General features: G+C 34.8%; 1 protein-coding gene across 1 annotated transcript; it reads left to right on the top strand.

Moving 5' to 3' along the window:
• Nucleotides 1-20,587: 20,587 nt before the first annotated feature.
• LOC18050228 lies at nt 20,588-23,950 on the top strand. The gene is made up of 6 exons (XM_006441174.2): nt 20,588-21,273; nt 21,668-21,830; nt 22,032-22,208; nt 22,287-22,370; nt 22,951-23,032; nt 23,302-23,950. The coding sequence occupies exons 1-6, from the start codon at nt 21,068-21,070 to the stop codon at nt 23,739-23,741; spliced, it is 1,152 nt and encodes a 383-aa protein (XP_006441237.1). The 5' UTR covers nt 20,588-21,067; the 3' UTR covers nt 23,742-23,950.
• The last annotated feature ends 231 nt before the right edge of the window (nt 23,951-24,181 follow it).

The raw sequence follows: 24,181 nt of genomic DNA, 5'->3' as shown, positions 1-24,181 counted from the left end.
AAACTAGTGAAAGGAAAATAAAAGTGTGTTTACAGAAGAAAAATCATGGAATGAATTAATGACCATGCAAGTGAGGAAACACAGAAATTTCTGAATAAGAGCGAAACTAACCGTGCAAATGAACAAAGAAAATGTAAGTCTTCAAGTGCTACAACAAGCAAAACTACCTAAAAACAAGCATTTTCTTCTTGAATTAAAGACAAATCATGAACTTTGTGCAATCTCAAAACATTCAGACAAGCATGAACTTAGTTAATTCATATCATAGTCATTGTCTCTATTAAAAATCTTCCAACTAAAAAAAATAAAAAAATAAACATGTTGGTTTCTATAACATAATTTGCCATAAAACATAGCAATAAATAACACTTAATAATTATGAAATACACAGCCATTCAATCTATATAATATAGAAATATAGGAAAAAAAAGAAAAAAATTCAAATTACAATTAAATAAACAAAAAATAGATATGGAAAAGAAATCCCACCAAGACTGCACTACTGGGAGAATTTCTCAACATCTGCAACAACCCAGAAAATTAAAATTAACAAAAAACCCTAATAATCATAAGCTAAAATAAAATGAATTTATTAATTAATTTGACAAAGAAAATAAAATATTAAGCCATTACCAGCAGTTAAAGCCTTAATCAAGGCAACCTATTTGCCCTTAAAGTCATTGAAAATCTCCTTCACAGGCCTACGTATAAGGTGTGGTATCCCTTCCATAGCAAGAAAATTAACTAATTTCTCAATAATTTTATTCAAATACAAGCAAATGGGTTTTGAATATTGAACAAAAAAAAGTGAAATTTGACCATAAAAAGAAAAAAAATTGATAAAAGAAGCCTCGATTACGGTTTTGGTCCGTTTTTCAATTTGGGAAAAAAAAGGAAAAAGGGAATAAAAGCCTCACTTAGGGTTTTAGCTTTATATTATCTATTTGAGTTAAATGAATGAGTTTGTGAATGGACAGAAAAAAAAGGAAGAGATCGAGAAGAGAAAAAGGAAAGAGAAAGAGAAAGAGAAAGGCAAGAGACAGTTTTGGGTTTGAGTTCGGGTTAGAGATTTGTGTGTATAAAAGACAGGGAGATGGGGACAATTGCTAAGTTTGGGATATGTTTTACTTTCGTTTTACATGTTTTAAATTCTTAATTTAGTACCTGCAGTGTCAAACCACTTGAACGGAAGTGATAGTGGCAACGGCGTGGGGGTGGGCACAGCCGTGGGGGTTGGACGCGGCCGTGGGCGTGGGCGTGGGCGTGGGCGTGGGCGTTTGGGCCTGGTCATTCTCCATCTTTCACAATAGAGAAGAAGAAATCAAGAAAGGCAAGGAAATTACGCAGCAGCTGCGGCATGGGCTCTATTGCACAATGGAAAAGGGGAATTAGGGTTTGGTTTTTTATATGTTAATATTTTATATAACATTGTAATTCCAACTCAATTTTTATGGGTTCCAGTGGTTTGCAATCTAAACGTAAAAGTTTTGAATTTTAGAAGTCCCAGGTTCGAGTTAAAATCAAAACAAAATTTAATGATTCTCTTTAGATCTCTGATGCTGAAGTATCAGTGATCTCTAATATTTAATTTACTGATACATTAGTATTAATAATTTGTGACATCTATTTGTTAAAAGCGGAAAATGGTGCATAGTTAGGTAATTACTGACACTTTTTTCAAAGTGTCAGAAACAAAGTGTCAGTAAAAGTCATTTTTGTAGTAGTGAGTAAACTTCATAAATTCTTCAACCCCATCTTCATACTCACTTGACATTTTACTACAATGAACCCAAGACTTATCCATTTTCAGTTTCAATTAGTTCTGATCCTGACACATTAAGCAAGTTACAAATAAATAAAATATCATAATATATTACCAATTCATCTAAGCAAAGTAAAAATTAACACCACTTTAATTACCCTTACTGCAACATAAACAAAAACAACAAATTTTGACACCACACATTATAATTGTCACAACACAAAATACAATTACTTAAACACATTGCAGTATTTAAAATCATTACAACACAACACTAAAATCAAGCCTAATACAACTTCAGGTCATGTTATCATATAAAGGACCATAATATTAAACATATTTCATGCATCTATAAATTAACCATCGAAATCAAAACTCTAAAATAAAGAAGTGCAATTTATTTACTAGGTCAAATTAATTCCTCTACAGCAAACTGTTCCAGAAAGAGAGATGCAATAAATTGTGCAGCAAGAGAGGTGGCAGCAAGCTATTCCAACAAAAACAAAGGATTAACTATTACATAAGGAAATATACTCTTTTTCAACAAATTAAAATACAATTTTGCATCATAAGCTAAATTAGGATCTAATTAGGTTCTAAGTATAAATTTATTGCAAAACGAGTACTGGAACTTCATCATTTCGTAATATCCCCATACTTCAATAAAACATTAACCCTACATATGCAAAAGTACAAATTCACACCACTTTAAATACCCTTACTGCAAGATAAACATAACAAAAATTTTCGAACCACACATTACATTAGTCACAACACAGAATGCAAGTAGATAGACAGATTACAATAGCCACAACATAATATACAAATCAAGCCCCATACAACTTCAAATCATGCTATCATATAAAGGACCATAATATTAAAGTAATTGCTATCGTGCAACTATTAATTAACTAACGAACTCAAAACTCTAAAAATAAAGAAGTGCAATTTACTTACCAAATAAAATTAATTCCTCTACAGCAAACTATTCCAGCAAAAAAAATGCAGCGAACTCTGCAACAAAAGAGGTAGCAGCAAGCTGCTTCAACAAAAACACAGAGTCAACAAAAACACAGACAGCCTTTTCAATAAAATAAAATATAATTTTTCATCAGAAGGTAAATTAGGTTCTAATTAGGTTCTAAGTATAAATTTGTTGCAAAAAAAAGTACTGCTACTTCACTCATTTCCTAATAACCCTAAACTTCAATGAAAAATTAACCCTAGACATGCAAATTTACCACAATAGGCAAATTATTTGGCTCTTGGTCCTACTACTAGTAGTACTACTGCTGCAAAATAATTATCCCTTTTCTCTAATCCTTCATCTCTAAAATCTACTTCACTCATGCTACGCTATTGTTGCTTCTGCTACTGCTAACCCTAACAACCTACATTCTTTGCTCCCTTTTCAACAAATTAGCTAATCAATTTTTTTAATTAGGTTTTCTCGTTAGATTATTTATAGAATTAATTGATTTAACTTAGATTTGTGCAAAACAAACAGCATGCAAAATAAAGACAGAATAGAAATCATACCAAGGGCTTTCAAAAAATGACAGTGAGGAAGATAGTAAGATGAGGACAAAAAATGATGGCGAGGAATATATTATTTTATATTTATGTACAAAACGTCGTCGTTCCAACTTCTCTAAAACAACGGCGTGTCTTCCTTCATGTAATATTTTATTTTAAATAACACCAAAAGTTTTGGTCAAAACGCGCCAAAATTAAGTCAACGTTAAATTTCTATCATGAATTATTGACGTTTAAATTTATATCACAAAGACATCATATATTCTTGACATAATCTTTTTCTATCACGAGTCCATCACAAATCAGTCATGAATATATGATAGCCAAAAATATATCACAACTATATCATGCTTTTATGACCCACTCAGAATCCGTCAACAGCTGTCTATCATCTATTGCCAGTTTTCTTATAGTGCTGGTTCAAGGTCTTGTGATACTGCTAGATAGGATTTGGGTTTGAATATGCCAGCTTTAGATCTTGTGATCATTGGATGAATATTATGAACAGAGTGGAGTGTTTGGGTTGAGACAAAAGGAGGAGATATTGTATAAGTTCTGGTGATAAAGTTTTGATGGCTAGGTGATATATTTTATAGTGAAGAGACAAATGATGAGTCTGAGGCATTTGAATCAGGACCTGCATCTTAAATAGGAGTATCTACAGATGGATATGTAGAGTTGTTGTCTTGTAAGATAGACTTGGTAGTGACAATTGTAAAGACATTATCAGGCTGTTGAACTGTAGAGGTAGAATTATCAAATTTGTTAGAGAAGAAGTGTTGAGTATATGGGAATTCTGACTCATTAAATTGAACATGTCTGGCAACATAGACCTTCCCGGTAGAATCTAGACACTTATAACCTTTATGGATAGGACTGTAACCTATCATGAGACATTTTTGTGTATGAAAACTGAGTTTGTATTTGTTGTAAGGTTTGAGCAGAGGAAAGTAAGAGCAGCCAAAGGTTTTAAGAAACTGATAATCAGGTTTCCTATTGTGAAGCTTTTCAAAAGGTGAGATGTTATTCAAAACTGATGTTGGTAATCTATTAATAAGGAAGGATGATGTACGAAAAGATTCCCACCAGAAGGAAAAAGGCATTTGTGCTTGAGTAAGTAAAGTTAGACCTGTTTCAACAATATGCCTGTGTTTTCTCTCCACTACACCATTTTGATGGTGTGTGTGAGAGCAGTTGTGTCTAAAGATTATTCCCTCTTGTCTAAGATAGGTTTCAAAGCTTCTATACTCAACCCCCCCCAATCTGACTAAACTATTTTTATGGATAGATTGACTTGTTTCTCAACTAGGGTCTTAAAGTGTTAAAAGGTTTCTAAGGCTTCTAATTTGAAAGTTAAAGGAAAAATCCAGCAATACCTAGTGTAATCATCTACAAAACTTATGTAGTATCTAAAGCCATGTAAAAGGGAAGGCTTGGGAGATGGTCCCCAAATATCAGTACGTATAAGCTCCAAAGGTACTGAGGTTTTAATTCCTGTTGAATAGAATGACGGTTGATGAAGTTTGCCATACTAACAGGCATCACAGAAATCAGGCAAAGTAATAGAAGATTTAAGAGACAAGTGAGGTACAATATTTTTTAAAACATGTTTATTAGGATGACCAAGTCGTTGATGTAGCAAGTTTCCACAGATAATGGACTTAGTAGAGTTTAGATGACTCATAATATCAACACACTTAGTACAAGTTTTATTGTCAGCTTTATTTGACAAACCAGAATCTGAATTATTGAGAATGGAAAGCATTGACTTGGGGTCATGAACTAGGGAGTAAGAATTAGAGAGACAGTCATTCTTTGACAGCAGCAGATACAATCCTTCTTTAGCAATCCCTTGAGCCAGGTGCACAGCCTTCTTCTTGTCCTTAATGAAACAAAGATTAACAACAAATTCAATAGTTATACCATTATCTTCTAAGAGTTTAGAAATACTTATAAGGTTTTTTGTTATGGTGGGTACACATAGAATGTCGTTTAAATGTAGGAAAGAATCACATGAAGTATGAAATAAAGCATATCCAATATGTGATATATTCAAACCTTTACCATTCCCAACATGTAAAAGTTGATTACCTGAGTACTTCATTCTCAAATTCAAGTTTTATAGATTGTTTGTGAGATGATGAGTGGCACCACTGTCCAAGTGCCATCCTTAATCAGCTACTCCACCTTCAGATGTTGAGAGATATGCAGCTTTTGTACTGGATGATTGATGAGGGTTCATGTTGAATGATGGTGGAAAGGAAGGGACAAAATCCTTGTTGAACATGTTTCTACATTCAGCAGCTGTATGTTTTGGCTTGAAACAAATTTGGTAGGTCACAGCAGGAGAGTTCAGTACACCTCTGCCTTGAGTAAAAAATCCTGATGGTCCATTATTCCAGTAACCATTATCATTCCAGCCACCTCTTCCCGATGGTCCATTATTCCCGTAGCCATTGTCATTTCAGCCACCTCTTCCTGATGGTCCATTATTCCATTTACCTCTACCCTGGCCTAGAAAATCTCTACCAAAACCACCTCTTCCTCCACTGTTATTATAACCTCCTTTGCCATTATTGTTTCCATTCCAATTGGTGTTTTGGTTCCAATTGTTATATCCTCCACTAGTATTATTTCCAGGTTTCTTATTACTATGTCCAGTTTGAGTTACGTTAGCTATAAAGTTCATTTTGGCTTCTTTACTAGCACTTAGTTGATTACTTTTAATTCTGGCCTCATGAGTTAAGAACATTGAATATGCTTCGTTGATTGACATTTTCAACATATTAGCTTCTATATACACAACCATAGGATAATATGGTTGTTCTAATCCAGAAATCAGATGAGTTATGAAATCAAGGTTGTTACAAGACTTCCAGCCAAAGCAAGTTCATCAGTTACAGCCTTAAGCTTGCTAAAGTATTCAGTAATTGTCATTGATCCTTTTTTGAGATTATTGACCAACATTTTTAGATGCACTTTCTTAGCTACAGTCTCATATCTAAACTATTCTTCAATATTTGTCCAAAGTTTATGAGATGAGTTAGAATTTACCACAAGACTGAGGATCTCAACACTGATCGATGTCATTAGCCAACTCAACAGCATTTGATCTTATTTTTTCCAAGCAATGAAAGTTGGATTATCTCGTGGCTCATCACCAGTAGCTACTTGATCAGATCGTGAACTTGCAAATTCTTGAGTAAGAAACTGATTAGGACTTTTTTTAATTCCATCAAGAAAGCCTTCAAGTCCGTTAGCACGAACTGCAGAAAGAATCTGAGATTTCTAGATCGTATAATTTAATCTATCTAATTTGATAGGATTTGTGAAGGTAAATGAAGAAATAGTTTGATTAATGTTTGAAGAAGTCATGGTAGCTTGGATCATAGCTCTGATACCAAGTTGAAAAATGAATCTGAGGTGTTTGGACTTCAAGAAAGTTCAAGAAATGGAGAGAAAATGTTTAAGAAAGTTGAGAGAGAAAGATGAAGAATGAATGTTCATCGTATTGCAATCATCTTCTTATTACAATCATTTATATACAAGCATCTAGAATGTTGTACATGCACTGAGCATGTAAGCTGAATCTAAGCTCAATAATAAAAATAATTTTAACCATCTTTTTAACTAACATGCTGACTAAGCAATCTTTACACATCAGCACATGTAACTAATTTGCTTATTAAATCATCATAATAAGCACTATCTTAATAGAACGTGAAAAAATCCAACACCTTCACATATAGATAAAGTTCACATTTGTATATGACAAAAGATCTAACTACTACTTCAATAGCAAGCAAATCCAATTACAGGCCAACCATTAAAAAATTATACTGGTTTCCAAACCGTGAGAGCCTCCTAAACATCTGCAGCATCAATTCATGTTCTGCTTGCTTGAAAAAGTTCTTGGTTTTATCTCTAACATCATATATCTTGCCAAAATCATACAAATACGTCAAGCATCCTTTCTTCAACTTGTTCAACTGATATAGCCAGGCCTCTTGTAGCTTTTGAAGGACACTCCCCGAATTGATATCTTCCAAAAGGCTATCCTTGCAACCATCTTTCTAGTCTGTAATGTCGTACATGTTTGCTACCCCCAACAAAGACAACTTGTGCTTCCAGAATTCCTTTGTAAAAATCGATAAATTCCTAATAACATCTATAATCAATTAGAGAGGTGACAAGCAATTATGCTTTATCTAGTGGTTAGAATCCAAGCCTCACAATTGTGAGGTCATGGGTTCGAGCTCCCACAATGCATTGTGGGGGTTAATTTCCTTCCTTAATTTGAGTGAAGACGGTCTTCTCCCTTTCGAAACGTGAGTGTAGTGGGTGCCCCTAGAATATTAGAGAGGGTTAAAATTTGGGTTGTACTGTATAAGATTTGTAAATTAGTTCCAATAATTATCTGATTGTAAATATCAGTATACTAGTCTCATTAAATATGAGTTGTAATATGAGCATGTAATTAAAAAAAAATTAATAGAGGTGACATATCAAAAGAAAAAAAAAACTTTTCCAACAATCCTTAGCTTGTTGAAATCTTTGCATGCACACTATACTATGCACATCAATTGAAGTGTTGAATAATAGCGAAGAAAACAATAAACCAAAAAATAATGTTGTGTGAATGTGACTGCATTGAAATCCTTGGGGAATATTTTAGTCAATCATGGCATCATATAATTGTCTAACGCGCCGAACATGACCGTTATATTTTTTATACAGGGCTTGGGTATCCAGTGTCTTATTCACTATTCATAATGCATCACCAATAAGCTTAGGCTATTTGTTTAGCTTCGGTACTAAAATTTTATTCACTTGTATTGAGCTTAATGCCATTCTTCCATAGCTTTTCCTATAACCTAACATGCAAGACAAGCAAGTTTGCTTGTTGGTATTGGAGTGTAGATATTCGTTGGCCCTATAATTTTTGTATTTTAATTAAAAATTGCTTGAAAACGCATGGCAAAGTGAATGATTATGCATTGTCTAAGCACTTTCCCCATTTATATAGCAAGCACCTTAGATCCATATCTATGTTTTTCTAAAGTTATGTGCTTTATATGAGTTATTTTTACTTCAAACAACAATAAAGAAGACATCAGACAAAGATGTTTGAAGACTAAAGAAAGTTAAAAAACTAAGACATCACTGAAGACATCCAGTTCATGAGCAAAGAGAACACCATGGTTTGAAAGGAACATGAAGACTTAGATAAGATAACTACTCACGGCTTAAATGCAGGTACTCACAACTTAAAAAAACACCTACTTCATATTAATAATTGATTGGAAAATAACAAATAAAATATGAAAATTATTAATTCTAATCTTGATTTAACATAAATTATTAAATAAAAATCACCACCAATCAATTCAATCAAACCCTAATTTATAAGTCAAATCCAAATTCAGAAAAAAAATTAATTAATTAAGAATAAATCTTGTAGCTTGAAGATCCAAATGGTGAAAAAGAGGAACGACAGCGATAGAGTAGCGTCGTCACGCAGTGCAATGGTTGATGGGTTGCGGTGTCAGATGCCACAGTGGCGGTGGAGCTAGGATGTCTCATGGCAAAGCAAGCTGGCGCCTAGTGTGGTGGTGATAGGACAAAGCTGGCCAGCCGTTATTGTTGATGGGGAGATCGGTGTCAAATCTTTTTCTTTTTCTAGATGGTAATTAACCCGCATAAACCGAATACCCTCGGATTTAGTTTATGCGGATGTTGCCGCATTTTAATTCTGTCTAATACGTTGTCTAATGATAGTCATACATGATATAATATTAAGGCTCCGTTCGGTACAATTTTTTAAGTAGAACTTATTTAAGTAAAGCTTTTACTAATAGAGCTTTTATAAATAGAGTTTTTATTAAAAAATATTTAGTTATTTGGTTGTCAATAAAAGTTTTTATTAAAAATTTATAAACTTACTTTAATAGATAATTTTTTAAAAGTTATATTATGAAAATAATAAATAAGATTGTTAGAGGATATTTTAGATATTTTGACATTTAAAAAAACTTTTTAGCCTCTGCTCCCAATTTGAGCTTTTGCTAGTAGAAGTAAAATAATTTATTTAAACTTTAAAAGTTCTATTTTAAAAAAAAAATAACAACAAAAATTATTATAAGAACTTATGGGATTAAATAAGTATTTATACCTATTAAATAAGTTATACCAAACAGACACTAATTTAATATGATAAAAAGTTCTAATAGAGTATTATGAGGGGCGCCAAGCATGCCCCCAGTAAATTATTAACACTCAGCAACAACATTTTGAAAGTGTTGAAATCATCTATCTTCTCTGCTCTCTCTACTCTTAAAACTCTAGCACTCACTGGCCTCACAATCCTCTTAGCTACTGAAAAGACAGACAAATGTCCTTCAGAGCAATTGTTGTGGCCGAGTAGCGGAAGCTGAGACAACTAGGCCCTTTCAACCCAAATTTCATTTCACACCTTGCTCGAAATTGTCTCTCTCTCATATACCCTGTCAAAGTCCCTAAGTTGACATAGATTTTAAGGAGAGCAGAAAGCTCGTATCTGGTAATTAAAAATCTCCTCTTCTTTATTCATTTAAGTTTTTATATTCTATTTACTCTAGATTTGCACTCAATCCTGCCTTTTTTTTTTTTTTTCCTTTTCTTGTCTTAAAAGGGAAAAGGAATACTAGGCTTCACATTTGGAAAAAGGGAGATTAAAATCTTTAACATTTAGAAAAAGATATATATAAATCCCTTTTTCATTAATAATTCTATTTACTTTAAAAGAAAAAGGTAATATTGTACATTTACAATAAAATATATGGAAAAGAATTGTTAACCCCTAATGTTTAGGGAAAGGGACATAAAACTCCATAATATTTTTTTTAAAAAAAGCCATATAACCCCTTTCAATTAACAAATTTCGTTTGTTTTAATTAAAAATTGGTAATATCATCATCATCATCATCATGGTCATCATTACTATTATTTATTAATGTCATTATTATTATATTAATAATATTATTATTAAATTTTATTTATTTTATTATTTTAATTATTATTATCATTATTAATGTCTTTATTATTGTTATTGTTGTTGTTGTTAAAGTTTATTATTTGTATTAGGTTTCAAACTAAATCTCATTTCTTATTGATTCTAAATGATTTAACACCAGTTAATTCAAAACTTCCAGCCCTGTGTAAAATTCCTGATAGCTATGATTTTTACTAACTAAATCTTGAATATCTTAAAGAACAGAATTCTAAATTTAATTCCTTAAAGTTCTTTAGAAACTAAAAAAAAAATTATCTTTTCAACCACATATAATACATAATTTAATTATTTTTTGGATAATACAGTTAATTTGAACAAATTGTGTTAGTAGGGGTGGCAAAAATCCCCACGGGGACGGATAACCTCGGGGATTTTCCCTATTCGGGGAGGGTATGAGGATAATTTCATACCCAATTTCTTATTCGGGGAAGAGACGGGGAAATTTTTTTACCCAATTTCTTATTTGGGGAGGGGAAGGGGATGAGGTGGAATCCCCATCCCCTACCCATTTCCCCATTTTAATTTTTTAAAATTACTAGTAAATAAATTATAAAATTATAAATATTGGTAAAAATAAAAAATATCAAAATATTTATATTATTAAACTTTTAATCCTAATTAACTAATTAAAGTCCTAAATTTTTATTTAAGACATTAAAAAGACCGAGTAGATTCTATTAGCCCAACTTTTTTTTTAATTTTAATATTCTTTAAATATTTTAAACTTAAATCTATTTTTTATTTATTTTTAGATGTTATAATTGCCCACAGCGAATCACAATTTTAATATCTAATCTAATCTAATCTAATATTTGCTCTTGATTTGCTCCAATTTAACTATTGTGTTGTAAAGGAAATAGTCCACATTTATAAAGTGTCTACGCCACCATTGAAAAAGTTAATTTTGAATCTAAATTCGATTTTATTTGTAACAATCTTATATTAGACTATTAATTTATTCATGATAGTTTGTAAAAGAAATTTGTATCCCTTGCATATTGCGTTACTTACTAATTTAATGTATGTGACTTTTGTAATAGATATTAATGTAAGATATATTTGTACTTTACTTTTATTTGAATTTTTTATTTTAATATGATTAACTCAAAATCGAAAACAAAAAAAAAATGTATTAGTTATTCGGGGATCCCCTGTTATTATTCGGGGAGGGGATGGAGATTCTCTCAAATAATTCTGACGGGAACGGGGAGGGGACGGGGACATACGCAAAATATCGGGAATGGGTATAGAGAAATCGGTCCCCTCCCCTCCCCTCCCCATTGCCATCCCTATGTGTTAGTCTTAGATTTTGCTTTCCCCTTTGTCTAGCCCTACTAATTGTTCCCATTCTATTTCTCTAAACACTCTTGTGTCATCGCCTGATGATCTTCTTCGTCTCTAGAAAATTAAATTAAATGAAACAAAAAAAACAAATCTTGGGTAGATGTGTTCTTGTTTGTTTATTCGCTTTCTTGTCCTTTATTTCATTAGCCATTCACTTGACAAATGGATCTATTTGGATATATAAGCTAGTTACTGTTTAAAGTCCAGCGCAAGTCAGTAAGTCACTGAGATGTACGGTCTGACATTAAGAATTCTTTAAATTCTCATTATGAACCAACACATATCTAGTTTATTCGCTTTACTACAGTTATACTTTATCCCAAATCCAGTCTTACGAATGTAGCATTTATGTTAATCAATAAATTTTCTTGTAATATTTAAGAAAAAAATTTATATTCTGTTCAGGATGACAAAAAAACTTAGGCCCGACCATTTCTATGGACTTCAGCCTGAGCCTCCCGCATGAGGGTTTGGATAAGAGTTTAAGAAAAAAAAAATAATCAGGTTCAAGTTCTCTATTTAAAAAATATATATTTATAGATTAGAATAATAAATTTAAATTTAAATTTAAATTAATAGAAAAATTAAAAAAAGAAAGCTTAAATCCCTAATTTATATATTAATAATGAATAAAAAAATTTAATATTAAACTCTCTTTTAAGTATTAATTAGTTAAGATGGTACTTGAATTAAAAAATTCAGTACAAAAAAAATTAAATTTCTAAATTTTTATTTACTTTATTTTTTTATTTATTATTTTATTTTAAAATATTTATTTTTAATTTATTATTGATTATAATAACTTGATTATTATTAATTTATTTAAAGTTTACAACAATTTAAATTTTTTTTAAAAAAAAGTGAAAACTCAAGCCTAGCCTAGGCTCATAATGACCCAGCCCAAGAATATCCCTTATACTTCCACTCTAATGAGCATAAGCCTAGGCTTAAAAAAGCGCATCCCTAGCCCACATTTTGTCATTCCCACTTCTCTTAATAGCATTTTCATTGTAATTTTGATCACAATAGAAGATAGTATGATGATCCATACCTCTTAAGAATAGACGGTTATTTATGGTTGTTGACTAGAAATTTTTATTTAGTGAAAAGGCTTTAAACATATGGGTTTGTCCATTGTATCGTAATTTTTTGATCTCATTAAATGTAATTGCGAGAATGATATCACTTTTGGCATTATTTTTTTGGCTAAAACTAGTTTTTTTTTTTTATATATAGGGGCTAAACTAGTTGATTCAACAATTTTACCAGAATTTTGCATTTATCCAATGTGTAAATAGTTGAGATTGCTGTTTTGAGGAGTTGTTGCTTTGTGCAGTTGTTGCTACCTAATCATTTTTTTTTTAATTTTTGTGTTTGATTTTTCCAGGTTCTTGAGTTGCTGGACATAATTCCAGGTGTGGATGCTGTTGATTGATTGTTGGCTAGTCTCTGACTCAAGGAACATGATTTGTGCCCTTTTTTTTTTTTTTGACTTTTTACTTTCTAGATTGTTCAGTTATGTGGTTAGTACTTTTAACAACTAATAGTACATGATTTTATTGGATATTTGGATCTTAACGTTTATTTGTCAAGCATGAATGCGATTGTTTTACAATTGTTGCCCAATCTCAGTTCCTTTTAGCCAATTGTACTCAAAATAAAATTAACTCTGCCAAAATTAATATAATAATAATATAATTGGCTGTTTAGCACCAAAAATAAATTTATTCGAGCTAAGTTAAATAATAATATTAAAATTAATTTCAATTCTCGCCTAATTTTTTTTGAAAAATTGTAGAAGCAAGATGTGAGGTATTTACTGGAGGCAATAGTAAGAGCCGATAGCTTGGTAGATTTTAGATTTGCAAACGCTTCTCCTTTCAAATTTAAGAAATCAAAGGATGGCAAGAAAAGCAATTATTCGCGTGATGGCAGGAAAAAGAATAGCAGCCAAAACAAAGCCAAACAAGGGAATCCGCAAGGAAATAAGAGTTCAGGGTGCTTCATCTAGGACGGACCACCTTGGGTGAAGGATTATTTGAAGCATGAAAAGTTGAATGCTTTGGTGAAATAATCAAAATGAGAGTCTTCAAAACCTTCGGTAGTCGAAGTAGTAGCAACGCGCATGAATCTATTACAACTACTAAGCAACACGAAAGTCAAGGGAGAGGAGGAACCCATGGATCAAGAGGTGCTACTGAACATCTTGAGGGATGAATCTACCAAGAGGGACTAATTTGTGCAACAGTAAAGCTGAAAGTAGTTGAAGTGAGGGCAATGATTAATACGGGTGCTACCACAAATCTTGTGGAGGCAAACTTGGTACCAAACCTTGGTCTGCAAGTCGCTAAAGCCAACATTGCTGTGGATCTTACTTCACACCATCCGGGGGTTCCGAATGGCATAGCGGTGGCCAACCTAAGTGTGGGCACTTGGGTGCATGGGACAACATTTGTGGTAATGGCTATATCCAAATTTGATGTGATTTTAGGAATGGAGTTCTTGTACAATGCAGAGGTGCATGTACTATCTCACTTGTCATGCATTTGGATCGAGGGCATGGGGGAGCCGTGCACGGTCGAATGCGAGTATCTAAGTTCGATTAAGCTAGAATCATCACTCCAAATTACCCATAATGGTTTAGATCGAGGGAGTTATGTGATAATGTCGATGGTTGAGGAGCATGATCAAGTTGAGGAGGGGCTTGAGGGGTATACCAAGATATCTAAAGAATTCATGGTTGGTGAGACACTTGAGCCTCGACTAGACAAGTCATCGGATGGAGATAAGAACCAAGGCGAAAAAGAATCGAAAGTTGAGTCCCCAGCAAACAATTTTAATTATCGGAAGGCTAACGACAGTAAGAATGTGAGAGACTTTCAAGAAGGTACCGACTGTGGTGAGTCTTTGTTGTACAGGGGAAAGCGTGGGTGCATTGACGACGAAGTGCGGAGTTTCGAGCACTCTAAAACAACAAGCGAAGATCTGGTAAAAGTTTTACAGTGGGTTGTCTGGTTCATATTGGTGCTGTTAGGTGTAACGACATATTTCCCTATCATTGGTGCACTTGTGGGAGGCATGACCATCAAGCATTGGGCTAAGAAGTGCCGTAAAGCAAGCTAAAGTGGAAGAGGGCAAGTGTGGCTATCGAATCCAAGAGAACTTCAGAATTCCTTGGCAACAAGGCAGCAAAAATGGAACTTTGTTGCGGTATTTGCAGAATAGACAAGCGAGGGCTTACGTGGACGCAATGACTTATAGAAAGCCGATAGGGAACAACCGGTAGCGACAAGTACATTCTCGAGGTAGAATGGCCGGTGGAAAAATCGCTGGCACAGAGTCATTTTATGGGTGGTGAATGATTTTGCATAGGCAGTACATCTAAGGGACCAAGGGATAGCGTAACGGATGCGTAATGAGCCCAACGTTGACACGCGTGTGTGTCAAGGAGAAGGAGCTGCAGGCTTTAATATGGCTTTGCATGGGGGAGATTATGGCAGACGTGATTACCCTGCCAACGAGATGTCACACTTTTTGGGTGAGGGAGGTTTGTCATCACCGTGAGTCATGATGGTCAACCACCTTGGCTTGGCTTGGCTTGGCTTGAGGCCTTGTGCCAAGTCATGGCAGCAACATGGGTGTGCTTGGGGGCGAGCATGAAAGAAAGACAAGTCTAACGTATAGGCTAGGGCACGACAGCAAGCATATTGTTGTGGACCACCCAAGATCCTAGCCCAATTGCCCACAATTTCAGGCCAAGAGCCCAAGACAAGGCCAAGAGTGCTAGCTTGGCCCGATTTCATAAATTTCTAGCTAACTCTAGCACATCTCAAGCTTGTATATATTTAGAGTTCTCTACACATCTCTAGCACATGTAAATATCTAAATATTTAGGTAACTTGATAGAATTCTCTAGAATTATAGAACTTGGTAAGCCTCCCTGTAAATAGGGCATGACATTTGGCATAGAGCAAGCCTTCCTATAAATAGCACTCTTATAAGCTCTCTTATAAATACTTTGCGAGTAATACAATTTTCCTCATTCGGCTCAATTGCTCTCTTCTCTCTAACTCTTTCGAAAACCTCTAGGTTTATCTAGTCGAGAAGCTCAAAAGCTTACTTAGCAATTTTCGGCAAAAGTTGTCTAAGTACCGCACGGGTTCATTGCGCAAAACACTCATCCCGTGACAATATGTTGTGGCATAGGTGCAGGGAATGCGAGACAACGCATGCAAGAGCGTGTGTGGGTAGTGCATGCGACTTCTTGCAAGTGCGTGAGTGTATGGGCACGAGGGTGCAAGGCGCATGGGTACACGAGCATAAGGCACATAGGCCCCGAACTCGAGGTGCAGGGACGTGTGAGTGCAAGAAGCAACAGCGTGCAAGCGTGAGGCACAAGAGAGCACGAGCATTGAGCACAACAGCACACGAGCATTGAGCACAACAGCACACGAGCATTGAGCGCAACAGCGCACGAGCGTGGCACAAAGGCGAGCAAGTATGGGGCACAATAATGCGCGAGACAATGGCTCAATTGCATGGGCAATTTGTGAGATAACGTGAGATAGTGGCGTAATTGTGTGCCAGAGTGTGCGCAAGTGTGCAACATCATGGGGCATGCATTGGGGGCCAAATCATGCGAAAAATGAGAGGCGTTCATGCGCGGGTTGTGTGCGGATAGTGACAGTTGAACGCGAAGCATGGTGGCTACAACTTTCTGAAAGTAGCCCTAAAATTAAGCATGAGTGGGCAGTTGTGGGTAAGGATGGCAAAATCCTCCACGAGTTTGGGGTCCCATGGAGCCCCACCCCAAATGGAGAAAATTTTGAATAATTTTTAGGGAATGAAGAAAAAATAATCTTATATTCTTAATGGGGTGGGGTTTGGTTTTGTACTCCCCACCCCACCCCTAGCCCCACCCCAATCCCCATTATATATAAATATTTTTTTAATTCTCATTTACTAATTTTTGTTTTATCAAATATAATGTCAATTAATAATTTTTTTTTATTTTTATGTAATATAAACAAGTAACTAAAAGAAAACCTTACAATATAATTCTTTTTCGACTCTAAAACATTGTTATATTTTTTTTCTCTTTTATGGTAATGCTCTTTTCAAACATTTTTCTGTTTTGATATCATTTTAAGATATTGTTTTAAACTTTTAGATTTTTTTATAAATAATTTAAATACTTTATAATATGGTGATAATTTTATTTTAAGCCTTTAATTTTTAATTTGTTGAAATTATGTATCTATACCTACTATAAAATAGGTAAATGGGGAATGGGGTGGGGATGGAGAAATCATTCTCCACATGGGGATTCCCCATCCCCACCTCACTAAATTTACTGGGGAATGGGGTGGGAAATGGAGGCAAACATTTTTAGTGGGGTGGGGAATGGGGTAGGCCTCCCCACCCCCACCCCACCCCATTATCATCCCTAGTTGTGGGTGCAACTAAGTGGGAGAATATGAACTTGGATCACATGCCTAGAAATGAGGGGCAAAAGATAGCGTGAAGTAGCGGTTGCATCCCATGATTTCCTTGCTAATAGGCTAAATGCGAAACAGTTGTTCGATTACTTAAATCATGCTTGGTGGTGCCTAAAATTTAGGGGGGGGAAGGGGGGAGGAATTAAGGTGGTGTGCCATCCTTAACAAATAGGGGTGTTATTTGCAAACTTATGTATATAAATAGTGATGAGGATGTATGTTGGGGGGGCGAGTTTTGAGTAGAGGGCTGTGTCCTTGAGCATACAGAAACTTGAACTATTTATAATATTTTCTTATTGTGGAAATAGAAAAGTTGAGGGTTGGTGCCTCCATAAAAGGTGAATCACTTGTGTTCTTGTGGCTCGTGCGTGTTGTTCTTTATGTTGGTGAGAAATCTCTCTTGCATAACCTCCTTTGTGAGTTTCGAATTACTTACGACGCATTACCTTATGTTAGGTATTTTGAGTGGCTGGGTAAGTGGAGTACTTAGCGTCATCACGCAGGTTGCCACACAAAGGTAGAGAAAAAGGGAAATTTTACAAAAATAACCCAAAAACTTTTGCTATTTTCACAAATAGCCCTTCAAAATATTTCCTATCAATATTAGCCAAAACTCCCCACTTGTGCCGAAATACCCCTCCCATAACTCCTCCATCTCTTTCCTCCCCCACCTCTCCTTCCCCCCCTCTCTCTCTCTCATTTTCTCTCACCGCTGAATTCCCTCATAACGTGTTCACTCGTCGCTGGCAGCTTCTCGGAGTCATTCTTGGCAGCGAACATCACCAAAATTCCAGTCAAGAGCTGAAATTAAAGGTTATGTCAAAAATCCTAGATTTCTATTTTCTATTATTCTTCTATGTTGTGGTGTAACAGGTTGTATTGGTGATGGTGAATGAAAATTAAAGGGTTTATGACGTTGAGTGTATGGGTGAAGTTGTTGGTGTAGTGCATGGGTGAAGAAGTTGCCGTAGGTTTAGAGGAGGAGGCTTGAAAGTTGTTCAACGCACGATTTGGGATCAGGTGCGATAGGTGTGCCTGTCGCACATGCGACACGCGCCTGTCGCACCTGATCGCAGCGACTGGCCCTCGCTGTACATCGCGCCCATTGCACGTCGCTCACGATGTCGCACGCTCCTCATGCGATGTCGCACGCGCGACAAGTGCGACAGGCAGCCTGTCGCATTAAGTTTTGTGCGACAGGCAGCCTGTCGCATTAAGTTTCGTGCGACAGGCAGCCTGTCGCACCAAGTTTCATGCGACAAGTGCCTGTCTCACCAATGCAATCACACTGAAACCCTCTTGCAAGTTGAGAAAATAACTCTTACCATACTCAGTGATGCGTATTGATGTTGGATCCAGATGAATTATTGTATTTGATCGAAGTTCACTTTTACCGTTCGCCGTCGGCGTTTGCCGTCGCCGGTGATGATTCAAGAGTGTAAGACTGCGTTTGGTTTGATAAAAGAGGAGAAGGAAAGTTGCTTTTGATTTGTGAACAAGGGTAATTTGGGGAGAAATGTTTGTGTTTGGCTAAAGTTGATAGGAAAAAATTTGAAGGGCTATTTGTGAAAATAGCAAAAGTTTTTAGGTTACTTTTGTAAATTTCCCAAGAAAAAGCCCGGTGACAATAAGCATGGTGATTCGACCTTTTGATCACCCATTTTTAAAAAACCATTTTGGGGGGCTTGTGCCTTACATGGGAAAGATTGGATTGCCGAATCACGAGTCTAATAAACTGTATTACGAAGTTATTAATTTATCAAATATTAAATTGTAAAAATTTTACTGTAACTCCTAAGTGTGATCCAATATCCATGTAATTAACCATAAAGTTGCCCCATTTGTAAGTATTTTATTTTTATTTTGTTGACCTACTGGTTAATGATTGCCAGGCAGCCAGGCACACATATTAGCTGATGTGCTGAAAATCCAATGGCAGTTTCACTACAAGATGAACTTGGCCTGATTATTTGGATTCAAAAAATAAAAATGAGAAGAGTTGGAGTATTGGCATTGTACGCCTTCATTAATCTTATGAAACCTATATTTTATTAAAATTTTATTTAAGAAAAATATAAATAAAATTAATCCCACTGTACTTTCTCTCTTCAATCTTTTCTTTAAATCTTTTTAGTACATGTACGATTTTTTTTATTTTTTTGTTGTATCTCTCTTCTCTTTTTCATTATAGATGAACAATTGTTCACGGCAATGCAACCCCCTTTCCACAGCCGGATTCATAGATTGACTAGAGAAGAACATCTATTTGTGATTGCATTTGGACTTCTGGGAAATGTTTTAGTTGCTATCCTGTAAACAATATGTATAATAGTTTATTTTCGTTTTATAGGTACATATCTGTTTCCTTGATTTTTTTTTTCATAAATGTTATCACATATATACTTATTCGCTATTTATATGACCGATTAATAAAAAAAATTACAAAAGAAAAAGACTCTTTTTAGGGAAAAAAGAGTATTTTCGGCATTATGTAGAACATAATTAGAAAAGGAATTCAAGAGAACATTGGCGGGGTGCCAATGGTTAGTCTCAAGAATTTGTAAATAAAACATCAAACTGCAAGTAAGCTCTTTGTATTTATCTCATTTGTTAAGATATGTTATTGTCTTATATATTTGGAAGCTAGCTAAAGATAGCAAACTAAATACAAAAATATTTTTTAATTAACTAAACAAAATGTAAAATCAGTGATTTTAATTTTTAGATTGCGAGTTCGAATTGTGAGGAAAGAGAGTAAGTGATAAGTGATAACTAGGGAAGGTAGAATTCCTCAAATCTCAATCGAGATTTGGGATAAAATTTTATTCTGATTTATTACTCGGTTGGGATTTGAAACATTTGAAAATCCAATCAAGATTTCAAATATCTCGAAATCTAGATTTTCAAAAAAATATGACAAATTAATTTGATAAATTATATATATTTGACACGCTAGTCGTAAATGTATGATATGTTAGTTATAACATATAGGGCAAAATTATGTTGCAACAGTGGTATGGTACCACACTTGCAACTAGCCATTAGATCCACAATTGTATAGTTGTATTAATTGAATCTAATGAACGAAAACAACTTTGGTACTATACCACAGTTGTAACATAGCTGGACCCTAACATATGAGGTATCGTTTGTGACAAAATTTATAGTTTATGGCAAAAAATTAATATCATGAGGATAATTCGGACTATCGATTACGATTTGGTATTCCAAATCGAAATATATTTTTATCTCAATTTATTATTTGAGACAGAATCAAAATGGACAAAGTTTGGCCATCGTGTCCCATTGCGAACTCTAGTGATAACGAACATTTTGAGAAATTTACATGCTGCTCCGCTAAATAATATTTTTTATTCAATAATACCAAATAATATGGTCAACTTCTTCTAAAGTCTGAACCACCGCCTCCTTTCATAAACAAATTCGCATAATTTGGCTAGGCAAAGAAATTATTCTCCACTCTCCAGTCTCCACCACTGATTGGCCCCTACGAGAAACTAACAACACAATCAATATCAACTTATTCACACGAAATCAGTACTTTTAAAACTCTTCCCAATCCCCAACCACCATTAGTGTCCTTATCAAGATTTATGTACTTCTCTCCCCTTTGTTCCTTCTTTTTTAGTTTACCGCCATTCAATTCTAATCTCTGTCATATCTTTATCCCTAGATTTTTCTTTGGCTTCTTAATATATTGAGGAAAAAAAAAAGAAAAAGACATATCGTCTTTCTCATCTTCCTCTCCTTAAACCTTCAACTTCCCTCTCCATAAACCTTCAACTTCAACTTCAAGCCTCTTTCTTTTGGGCTATGTTTTAGTTAAAACCCCATGCAGCCGTAGGATAAACTTGTATGGAGATGATACTGTATCTGGGTGCTGTATGGGTAGCATTTTTACTGGGGTTATTTATTGGATGGCTGTGGAAGCCTAAATGGGCCATCTCAAGAACTAAGAGACACAAATTGTGTGAATCAGAATCATCAACACCAACCCAGCGTCTGCAAATTGAGAAACCAAGACCACCCCCTGTATCATCCCCTGAATTTGATAATTCCTGGTACTTATAATTTATTTCCTGCATATGTACTGTTTTATTTATTCTACTTGTTCTAATCCTGTTTCATCGGACTTGACTGTTCTTACTTTATTATTATTATTACTTGGTTCAAATTGTGATGGAGGATAATTATTTTAATAAACTTAGGGATTTGCTATCATCATCATGAAAACTGAGTATTGATTTTTGAGACCCTTTCTTTATAATAATTATTCTGTAATTATTCTGTAATCCTTTCTTTATAATGATAAACTTAGGATAATGCTTTTTTCTTTATGATAATTATTCTGTAATCCCTTATGCAGAATAGGGCCAATCAATTGGCTATAATATGCCTTAGTATTTTCCTTCATAATTAGGGATAAATGCTCACTGATGGATTGTACTTGTCTAGTACATCGGAGCTTAATCATGGACAGTCTAATGTGGTGACTGAGGAGGATTTAGAACATCTATGGCGGCTTGCTGAGATGAAAGATGGAGGTCCTACATGGATAAAAATGATGGATCATTCTACTGAAACTATGAGCTACCAAGCATGGGGAAGAGATCCCAAGGTAGGGTGTCTATACTTATATTGCATTCATGGCTTTTCTTTTAATGGAACAATCAACTTGTAATTGAATGGTAAATCTCATATGTGACATGCGGTCTTCATAAATCAGCCATGTGAGATCTGGGATTATTATTTATTATTTTTTTGCCATTTTCTCGGATTGGTATCTAATTGAAGGAATTTTTTTTTTTCTGATTTTTAGACTGGCCCTCCTCAGTATCGTACTAGCACTGTATATGAGGATGTCACGCCGGAATTGGTAAGGGACTTCTTCTGGGATGATGTGTTCAGATCGAAGTGGGATGACATGCTTGCATATTCTACAACATTAGAAGAGTGTCCCACCACGGGAACTATGGTAATACAGTGGATACGTAAGGTGAGACTTCCTAAACTCATTTAGCTTATAACTTTCTTTGTTGCATATTCTTATCTTTTTAAATGCTTTGCCTTGCAGTTTCCCTTTTTTTGTAGTGACAGGGAATACATAATAGGACGTCGAATATGGAAAGCAGGAACAGATTATTATTGTGTGACAAAGGTATGAAGGACAAGGCAAACTTATCCTTAACTTTTGTTAATTAGATAACAATACTGATTGCAGCAGTTTGTGTACGGTTATTTAGACTTGTTACACTTATTGGTAAGGAATTAAGGTTTTGGCTTAGGATAATTTATGCAGACTGTTTTGTGAGTTTAGCTATGCATGGTGATGATGAGAATGGAAAAAGTCATTGCTGTGACTGAGTACTGACATTAGATCAAATTGTTCCAGAAAATGTTGGGCAACTGATAATTACTATGTTGTTTGAGACAGAGAGGCTGTGTGGATATTAAAACTAGATTGAACTCCTTAAAACTAGTGAGAGACCCAACCCCATTTGTTGGATATGAAATAACAGATGGTTTGTGCACCTTGAATTTACAGAACGATTTCAATCACCTGATGATTACAATTGGAAGAAATTTGATAAGAAAGAGGAAGCATGAAGGATGAAGATATCTGGCAGAATTGCAGCTCGATCTCTTCCTAGGATTTTTCATTGTGTTGGCAATCTTTTATTTTATAACTGTTTAATTACTGGAGTTCCCACTGCAATGACTCTCTGTTTCTATTGCAGGGAGTTCCATGTAATTCTGTTCCACGGCGTGACAAACCAAGACGTGTTGACCTGTGCTACTCAAGTTGGTGCATTCGACCAGGTAAATTGTCTCTTTTTTTCTTCTAACCCATTAATTTGATTAATTATTTTAGACTTAACTTTAAATGGCCAATGGTCTGAATGCATAGAGCACCTGAAATATTTGATGTCTTTGCAAAGAGAGGATATATTTTGTGGAGGACTCTTAGAGGCATGCTTTTTAGCTTCTAGGCAACCATTGCATGGTGTCAATAGGAGTATTATGTGTAATGTATTCTTGAATTTTTTAAATAGCGTCAATTGTTAACGCCTTCTTTATGCTTAATACAGTGGAGTCAAGAAGAGGTAATGGCCAGTTGACTGCTTGTGAGGTGATACTTTTCCACCATGAAGATATGGGTATCCCACGAGAAATTGCAAAGCTTGGCATAAGGCAGGGGATGTGGGGTGCTGTCAAGAAGATTGAGCCTGGATTACGTGTGTACCAGAAACAAAGAGCATCTGGAGCACCACTCTCTCAACCTGCTTTTATGGCTCAAATCAACACCAAGGTAGATCCAAGTTACTTGAGAGCTTTGGAAGGTGTTGAAGATTTGTCAAAGACTGAAGTGGCAGCTGCATCTGACAGACCATTGGATCGGAACATATCAAAGCTTATAATTCTAGGTGGGGCTATCGTCCTTGCTTGCACCCTTAATGGCGGACTCTTGCCTAAGGCATTTATTTTTGGTGTGGCCAGAAGGTTTGGGAATATGGGAAAGAAATTATAATTTAGTGCTCTAGAATTTGTCTAATTTCACCATTTTAGTGGCTTACTTATCTGTGAGTGAGCAAACTATTTTCCCTGTTATTTTACACTTATCTTTAATCTTTACGAATTAGCTTTTAGAAGAACAAGAAATTATGTATTGTATTTAATTGATACTCATTTACATAGCAGATGTGCTAAGATTTATATATTTCCTCTTTCGTTTGTCTACTTTTTCTCATGTTTGGATAACTTGCTTCATTCTGGAATGAATAGCTTTCATAGCATCATTTATGATTTCTTGTACTGACTAGTCTCTGATTTATAACATCTGCACTATGGATTCATCATGAAATCTTTTCATAACTGTATAATTATGAATTGCATTATACATATTTATCTGAACAGACAAATGCATGTCTAGCATTAGCGATTAATGAGCTACCAAGGTTTCGAAACTGT

Source organism: Citrus clementina, unplaced genomic scaffold (assembly GCF_000493195.1).
Source record: "Citrus clementina cultivar Clemenules unplaced genomic scaffold, Citrus_clementina_v1.0 scaffold_3, whole genome shotgun sequence".
Classification (NCBI taxonomy): Eukaryota; Viridiplantae; Streptophyta; class Magnoliopsida; order Sapindales; family Rutaceae; genus Citrus; species Citrus x clementina.
The sequence above is the reverse complement of the archived record's forward strand: the minus strand, read 5'-3'. Positions and strand labels throughout refer to the sequence as shown.

Excerpts from the sequence above, each read along its gene's own strand:
- LOC18050228 (XM_006441174.2), top strand. The coding sequence starts at position 21,068 with ATGGAGATGATACTGTATCTGGGTGCTGTATGGGTAGCATTTTTACTG. Across the intron at positions 22,371-22,950 it reads ATTATTATTGTGTGACAAAG|GGAGTTCCATGTAATTCTGT; the intron begins GTATGAAGGACA and ends TTTCTATTGCAG. Across the intron at positions 23,033-23,301 it reads AAGTTGGTGCATTCGACCAG|TGGAGTCAAGAAGAGGTAAT; the intron begins GTAAATTGTCTC and ends TGCTTAATACAG.